The sequence below is a fragment of the Patiria miniata genome, unplaced genomic scaffold (genome assembly GCF_015706575.1).
Source record: "Patiria miniata isolate m_02_andy unplaced genomic scaffold, ASM1570657v1 HiC_scaffold_1, whole genome shotgun sequence".
NCBI lineage: Eukaryota > Metazoa > Echinodermata > Asteroidea > Valvatida > Asterinidae > Patiria > Patiria miniata.
The window spans coordinates 8,921,339-8,930,389 of record NW_024037047.1 but is presented as its reverse complement, the minus strand read 5'-3'; the positions used below and the strand labels follow the sequence as shown (position 1 = coordinate 8,930,389).

The 9,051-nt window shown below is 39.0% G+C and overlaps 1 protein-coding gene and 1 non-coding gene across 2 annotated transcripts in view; one reads left to right on the top strand and one right to left on the bottom strand.

The window, feature by feature from the left end:
* The window catches only part of LOC119730118, a 13,851-nt gene extending 6,691 nt beyond the window's left edge, over positions 1 to 7,160 (top strand). The window contains exon 6 of the mRNA XM_038202898.1: positions 7,036 to 7,160. Within this exon, the coding sequence (XP_038058826.1) occupies positions 7,036 to 7,160 (125 nt within the window). The remainder of the gene's footprint in view (positions 1 to 7,035) is intronic.
* On the bottom strand, positions 4,203 to 4,275 carry Trnav-aac. The gene has a single exon. It is a non-coding gene; the product is annotated as a tRNA-Val (tRNA).
* Positions 7,161 to 9,051: the final 1,891 nt, after the last annotated feature.

Genomic DNA, 9,051 nt, shown 5'->3' with positions numbered 1-9,051 from the left:
TTTCTGTGTTGTTTCTAGATGGTTTGTAGCCCACACTTTTAGGAGCCTTGGCTTTATGGTTGGGCTATACAACAAACCACCACCTCGGCTTGTGTTTCCCACTAAAACTGAAAGGAATACTAGTTTAAAAATATAAAAATAAAAAATTGGTTGTTTATCAAAAATGAATCTTCAGGTACATGTAGGTTGGCAGGCACAAGTGAATTAAATTAATATGAACAAACAAAATTAGTTTAACATGTTTGAATGTAATCAGTAGCATAGCTTTTTGTGGCGGGGGGGGGGGGTGTCTGAACTATCTTAAAAGCTCTTAAAAAGATTGTTATTTTATGACACCATTAAATGCTGCCAGGGGCCTTCCCCCCACCAATACCCCACCATCCAGCTAAATAAAGGCCACTGTACTTTTTATGCATCAAATTAGTTTTTACATAGGCATTTGGTCTGAACACCTTCATATATTTAAGCCAATATTTCACTTGGTTTTGCCTTCACCTGCCGTAATCAGTGAAGGGCAAATTCAACATTTAACCCTCCTATATGCAAACATACATTCTGTTTAAAGTTGTCCTTTCAGTCTAATTCTCACAAGTGACTGTTTTCAACAGTTAAGAGCTCCCAGCCCCCATAAAGCAGGATTGACTGGCTGTGACTGTTTATGTAACTTTATACAGCTATACTTGACTGTAGATAATTGATAAGACAGCTGTGCCTACTTCCTGCCTGCTGTCTGATGACTGAATTTTACTAGTCACATGCTAGCTTGCTTGGAATATGATCTGACTGTTGGTGACTAGCTTGTGTAAAAAGCATGGCAGAGGAAGAAGATTATTTTTTTACTGTCTGTGACTGTTGAAACAGCAGGAGGGTTAAAATTGAGAAATCATGTCATTGTAAAAACCTTACATTAAAATTACACCAACCTGACGCAATTTCCATCAAAAGTCTGTTACTGCGTTATAAAGTATCAATTACAAAGAATTCATTACAATGAAAAGTGACCACAAAAATATACAATTAGTAAAATTATAACAGCTTTTAAATGCTTTGTTTCATAAAGTGAAACAGCAATACATTTAAATGTTGCTGGAATATTAAACTGTCACTTTCAAGAATCTAAATTTTTCATTTAACCCTACCCTACTAGACCCTCCAAGCATGCCAATATGTGCCTCAAGAAAATCTCCTATGTTTTTTGGATGGCCCTCCAATATCTGCCATGTCATTCAAGGGTACTGGACAGGCACTCCAATACATGCCACAGAGAACAATGAAGTCCTTGATAACAAAGTGAGTGCCCCCAGCTGGTCAGTAATCAGGAACCCCAGGGCCTCCAACTCCTGCCAATTGGAGCCTTCACTGTTAAGACAAAACTTCTGCCAATAAACTGCAGCTGGAGGGCATTGGCATAACCAACTGACATGCAGTAAACTACCCTCAGAGAGTAAGGGTTAATTAAATAAAACAACGGATGAATTATGCATATCATGTGATACTTCAGTCTCAAACGACAGTATGGATTACGCCTTCACCGACAGCCAGATACTGAAACCCCACTGTCACCCTGATGTTGGGTTATTCCAAGGATCAGGCACCTCCTGTTTTTAACTCTATGCTGATTACAAGCATCTCGCCTTTATGCCAAGTTTCACTGCATTGTTTAAGGGTCTCGATCTAGCTGAGTCTCTGTAATGCTGAAGAGCTCATCAGAAAATATCACTATCAGAGCTGAATCCTTGATCATCTATGCCAAGTCCTGCTGCAAAGTTTCAGGTTCGGCGGATTTCTGCAGAGTGACCCACAGCTCAAACTAACCCAGGACATACACAAAGCTGCTGTATCAGATGTCCCGCTGCAATACTTGAGGATAATAAGCCGAGTCACTGCCACGCAAACGAGCTCAGAAAACATTATCACAACAAAATCATCGACATGCATGCAGGTATTCATCCATGTTCTGCTGCAAAGTGAAAGTTTCCAGCTTTAAGCAGAGTCTCTGCAACATCTCTACAGCTCAGAAAAAACGTCCATGTACAGTTTCTATTGAGCCACTGCAATGGCAGAATCTCTGATGTGCAAGCACAGCTCCGATTTACATCATCTCTGGCTTTGTAGTATCCAAGGATACAGACATCTTAACAGCCCAACTACATGTAGATGCTTATCTGTTTCACCTTAAGTGGGTTTCGGCAGGATTACCAATGTGACAGCTCAGAGAAAACAACCATCTCACTAAGCGTATGTACAGTTAGGCCTACCCAATTAGCTGTAAGCAAGGGCAGCTTGTACTACTTGCAATCATTTCAGGCCTAGTTGAGTCTGCAGGTGTATATGCCAAGTTTCTTGCATATCATCCAGTAAGGCTTATCCTGGATTTCTAATACTGCAGGTGTTCTGCTGCATAATACGGGTAAAAGTCGACCAGGATCTGATGAGCTGTCACTGTCATTTCCCTGCTAACTTAAACAGTACGTGAAGAGCTCTGTGTGTTTGTTTGGAGACAAATATTCCACCATGCATCAGTGCCTCGTGTTGATCAGTGATGGCGCAAAGTTCACCTATGATCGTTTCCACTGCACTGTAAACTTGTCACCCTGAGATCGAGACCCTTTTTATGCGACTGAGTCAGTTGGACCTGGGGATCAGCACGGGAAGGGTCCCAACTCCCTGAAGAAGCAATTGCAATGACACAGCTGCATACACTGCTTATTAAATTACTCTTTAGAATCCTTGCCAGATCATACATGTTCACATTTGCATTTATTTATAAATCTGATAAATTTGGCTTTAACCCAGGTAAAGTTTTTACTTTACACCAAAATAAATGCACAGTCATATCATGTTTGGCACCAAGATGCAGGAAGAAGTGGCTTACAATTGGCACAAAAGCCATCTTGCTAATAAATACAGATATGGCATTGCACATCAATAATGTGTAATAATTGTATCTTGCACACACCAAGGAGGTCACCCCTCTTTAATAAGACTGGCGTGCCAATGCTATCTCACTTTTATTTTCAGTGTACATGTACCCCGCTTTGATCAGGGTATAACGTGTACAAGCAGTGAATGGGCAGATGGCCTCTGGTTTGAAATTGGATCAATATTGTAAGACTCCTGTGGTGTGGGGCATGGTGTTTTATCAAGACCAAGTGCTCCATGGTACCTTCAGTTTTGTGTTTGAGTGCCATGTATATTGAGCAGTAAATGCCCCACATGAGTAAATACACCACGGCATTGACATGCTGAGCTATATAACTGGTCAACATATAGTTTGAACAATTTCCCTATTTTTAGACATATTTGTAAAAGCAGACTATGTTAGCATACTTTTCATTGTACAGTTTTGTCATGATCTTTTTGTCCTGTAAAACTTACACCAGGAATTCTGGTGCAATCCACTTCTAACTGCAACATACCCAAGGGCTGTTACAAGTACAAGACCATACTCTTACACCAAGCCACTACAATTGCAAACATGTGGGCTCTCTTTCCATTCATCATTAGAAAAATTACACTTTGTCAGTATTTGACTTTTGATGGAATTTGCATCAGGATAATTTATATTATACAAATAATGAATGTTTCACGTTCGTGCAATGGAAAGAAAAATTTCATTCGGTGACAGATGAAATGTTCCATTCCACTCAGCTTCGCCTCGTGTAATGGAACATTTCATCTGTCACCTCATGAAATTAATTCTTACCATTGTACTCACAAACATTCATTATTTATTAATAATTACGGGCACTGTATAATCAGTGCTTTTCAACAGAAATTTAAATCAATAGCAAAAGCTATCTTGAAAGGCCAATATATCATTTGCAATTACAGAAATGTAAATAAAATAGCTGACTTTTCAGCTCAAGAGTCACATCTTTAAAAGATCATGAACAAAATGTGTGCCTTTATTTAACAGGTTATTTCATAAGGCAAATTTTTGAGTACTTGCAAATGATCCTATCAAGCCATGTTATTCCAACCTACATGTAGGCCAATGAGACCTTTACTTTCAAAAGATATGCCAGGCCTGTACAGAGGATTTTCAAATGAGTGTCATGTATCATTTCTACCGGGAGTGTTCATTTCAAGTAGTAAAGACTATTCATAAGATGAAATTTGCATCAATATTAGGTTTTGCCCTTCATCGACGTATAAACACTGTATACTCAGTGTGTTCAACCCGAGTGAAAGTCAGCAAAAGCACTCGGGTGGGAATCGAACCCACAACCTTCTGCTTTGTTGAGCAGACGTCTTACCACTCGACCACCGAGCACGAGAGATTGTTTAACTTTCACTCGGGGGTAACACACCGAGTAGACGGTGGTTATATGTCGGTGAAGGGCAAAACCTAATTATTGCAAATTGTAAAGACTTAGGCCTACATTGTGCAAGCAAAATGTATGCAAGCCATAAATCACAACAAAAATATAATTTAGCTGTTCAAATGACACTTTTCAAAGGTACACGTATTAGCACCCATCCCTGGTGCAGGCCTGCATATTTTTATTTTAACTTTTAGTCACTATAGCGCCCAAAACTGCCCTGCCTGTTACTCACTGCCCTGCCTGTTACTCACTGTAGCACCAAAACTGCCCTAGCACTCTTAGGGTACATTCGAGTACAATGTGCATGTAGCTCACCCGGGTCGATGTCTCAGTGGTGGGAACAGGTCACATGCATACATGTGTTGTTTGTTCATTTCAAGAAACGAACAAATTTGGCGGCTGGACAGCGAAAATCTTGAGCGACCCAAAAATCCAATTTTCAAGTAAAAAGGTCATTATTTATTTAGTTAATTTCAACTTTAGAGGCTGTAATTCCAGCCAAACTTTTTTTACTTTTTCAACTTACTGCAAAGCAGTAAATCTCAAAGTTAAGACCCAGTCTGAAATGGGCATTTTGTACAGACATCACGTGAGGATCGTGATGGCCCACGGTTGAATGTTCGATTAGTCCGGCTGTCATAGCTAACGTCTTCTTTTACAGAGACGATCCCAGTGAGCTACTTGAAGGCACCCTATGATTTATTATTCAGTGAATAAATACACTGTAATACAATACAGACCCAGATGCTGATGGGGTAATTATATTGAATGACAGAATTAAAAATCAAAACGATAATAGCAGGTGGTAACTTTGCTCAGTTACAAAACTTAAAAGAATAAAAACAGTATAACAGCTGTTTCTAAACTTAATTTTTTGGCTCTATTGTGTTCTGAAGTTCAGTTTAAGTAAACAGGGTGCCCCCTACAAAATGCAACAGTTGTGATTTTAGGAAACTAAAATGGGATTGTAGGAAAACCTAATATTGTCATGATAAATTTGGTATTGCAAGATGTGCTTGGGCATTAGCTTCAATATGACACCAATTGTAAGTTGATCCTTTTCCAGATGCCTGAACATTCATTGTTTGACTAAAGTAGTCGGAAATGCCCACTACTGCACTTTAGAAGCATTGGTTATCTGGATTTCACATCTAACATCAAAATCAATGAGCTGCTTCCAACAGAAACAAAAAATCGATTGAATCTTAACTTTTATCACTCTTTAAAAATTTCAGATCAATCATATCAATAGTTATTTAGAAGTCTTTTTGCCTATTCTCCAAATCCTTCCACATGTCCAAATGTGGCAATTGTCATTTTATCGTACATCAGTTAAAAAAAAGATTGCTCAGCCAACATGAAAGAACATAAATTGCAATTGGTATCCAATCAAAGCTTATGGTCAAGTGCACTATACACTACCAAAGTTTATATCATCAAATTTTCTTGATTGTTCATAATTACAGTTTTTGAAACTGATGCGTTTTTGGAGGGACACCCTATAATAGCTGTTGAAATGCTTTTTGGCAGCCAGGGGAGAGTAGGATTCTCAAAGGGAAGACAGTGGCGTACATATAGCGCATTTGGGAAATAAACTCTTCATATGTTCATACACCGCACAACAAACATTTCTTATTACAGCTTCAACAATAAAAAATTTCTCGCTGATAGGAAATCAGATCTTCATCATTCAAACCTAACTATGAGGTGTTTCACGTGAAAGGGGGCGGGGGGGGGGGGGGGGGAGGACTTCCAATAATGACTTCTTTTATCAAGTGGTATTAAATTTTTGTTTCTTTTTGTTTAGAAGTTGTGCACCATGTTACACATACATTTTGTTATAAAACATGGTTAGATTATCAACTATTTTCTTTTTTCATTCTTGCAAAAGGTTTCATAGAATTCTCTGAGAAGTTGCAGTTGTAAAGAGGAGAGAAATAAAATCTGATAACGCTTGTCCAAAGCTTCACAGAAAATCCTGTTGCCGACCAAGATTTGGTCATTAAGAGAAGCCATAATTTGTGTCAAGTTAGCATTTTAAAGAGATTTTACACTTTACATCAAACATTTGTTTGAAAGTGATATTTATTAGAGCATATGCAATACAGCAACAGTAACACCCTTGAGAAATTAATTGCCATATTCGGTCACATTGCAATATTTGGTCATTTTGTCAGGCAAAACAACCTACATAATGACACACTAGCAGGGCAAATTCATCAAGGCAACAGAAAGGGACACAGGGGAAAAAAAGTGGCCTGAGTGAATCATAGAAGACCAAGCTCTCGGTGAAAGATTTACTCAAACAGGAAAGAGGTACAGCATATAAGGGCAGCCAGCCTCCAGACTGTTATGATGGAATAGAACCCGTGTTTGTATGGTTTAAAGACATGCAAACTTAGTTGACAGGAAAATGAACCAACTTAGGTATTGACTAGATGCGTATTATGATTTGCAATGTGTCAGGTCACAAAGACAATTAATCCACATGACAAGAACAACTTTGCATGAGGGGATTCAAAAGTAGAGGCCAACAATTGCTGTGTTATTTAGTTTTCACCAAGGAGATAACGCATTTCTCTTCAGAGATATTTTCTCTTCACAACGATTAAAAAGTGTGGCACAGTCTTACCTTTAAAGTGAAACCAGCAACTGGGGCAAGCTCATGTTTTCCATGACTCCCGGTCTTCATTCTGTGCATCATCAGTGACAGAAGATGCTACTGAGACGAGAGAAGCTGGGGCTATCCTTGAGGGCTGGATGACTCCTGACTCCTTGGCTATGGAGATGCTCCTCACAGAGTACAGGCAATCATTACTGCTCCTCCAGTGAAGGTTAATGAAGCACGTCTATTGTCTCTGGGTCCAGCACAGGAGTAAGATGCCATGGGTATAGAAGACCCGTAGGCTTGCTAAAGTGGGGAAACATTGCTATGGGTGCCGAGTCCTTGGGTATAGGTGACCCGTCGGACTGTCCAGTGAGGATGGGCCAAAACAGGGATCTTTATTCACTGAGTCTCGTAGGTGATGTCTTGCACTTTACCACATTCACAGCAGATTCTCCAAGTCTGCACTTCAGGTCCTGCTTGTCCTTGTAGGATTGTAAAAGGCTGTGAATACTGATTAGTGTGCCCTTATAAAATAGCATAGCTAACCACCAAACAACTGGCCAGTGGTAAGGTGGTCTTCCAACTGACATTCAATGTGGCACAATGCAGAAGTTTCATTGGAGTCAACATTGATTTGAATTTGTTGACTCTCAAGCAATTTGATCGTCAGAGAAAGCAAATCCCAACTTAAGTGTCCTACATGTATATATTTAGACCTGTTCTGTATACCAATACTCTAATATAGTAAAATGCCATTTTTAATATATTTTCAAAGAGTATGGTGGCATATTGATCTCATTTAATCAATGTTCGCAGTAGCGTTAATCCTTCATCACTGCCTTCAGTATTATTCCCATGCAATATTCACATGCAACTAAACTTTCAAAGTTAACCTGATGAGTATAAAGTATTGACTCAGACATATTCAAGTTGACTATGAAAGGACAATAAATATTACCATATTATGCTATGAATTATCAATAACATATATGCGTATGAGTAATAACTTGAGTACTATATTATTCAAACATTTCCAGAGTTTTTTAATTCAAAAGAATAATTTCACATTTTACTGGTATTTTCAATGCTTTTTGATAGTCGGTAATTGAAGAAAGTAAAATATTTATGGTTAGAAAGTTGGCACATGATCCATATGTGAGAAGAATTAGATTACCATTTTTATTTGTCAAGGTAGGTCTATATCGTGTTTAAATGAAATAATCAGAGAACAGTTTCCAAATTATATTTCGATGAAACACTGAGGCACACAGAGTATGGTGGCATTAATGTTAAATCTATTTTTGCAGTAACATTACCCCCCCCCCCTTCATTGCCAAAGGCATTATTCCAACGAAATTTTCAAAAAAGAGGCATTGTGCATAAGTCTGTGCTAGCCAGGGAACAGAGTGCTGCATAGACTCAAATCGGGGTAATAGCACACCAGGCCTGTCATTTTTAATCCTTGTTCTGTTCTTTCAGTATATTTTATTTTTTTAAGAATGTGGTGATTATGTGATGTGAACATGTTTTTTTTTCTTGTTTTGTTTTGTCTCATACATGTAGTGCAATATTGTGGCACACGTATCTTCTGTGCATAATTCTTATAATTTACTATTTCACTGTATTGATGTCCTTTATATTATTATATTGTTATTGTAACATGTGTGTGTCACTATTTATAGCTATAGCTTCCTATGGTTGTGAGTCCAAGGGCAGACTAGCGTAGAGTGGATGCCTTTGAGATCTGGGCATACAGACGCGTTCTCCGAGTGATGTGGATGGAGAGGAGGACCAACCGCTGGGTATTGGATACCACAGGGAGTGAGTTGATGCTGAGACAACAGATGGCTGTGCGGAAGATGCATTTCTTTGGCCATGTCATGCGCCGCAAAGGAATCGACAAAGAAATGATCCAGGGATTGGTCTATGGGAAGAGACGTCATTCAACAACATCATGGAACCAACGACATAAAGCAGTGGACCAGACAGTGACTTGCAGCAGCATCAAGATCAGCAGTGGATCAAGATTGTTGGCGTAGACTAGTAATGGCCACTGAGTGCAAATTGTGCCATCGGACTGAAGAGAGAGGGAGGTACTTGACCGTGATTCATTCA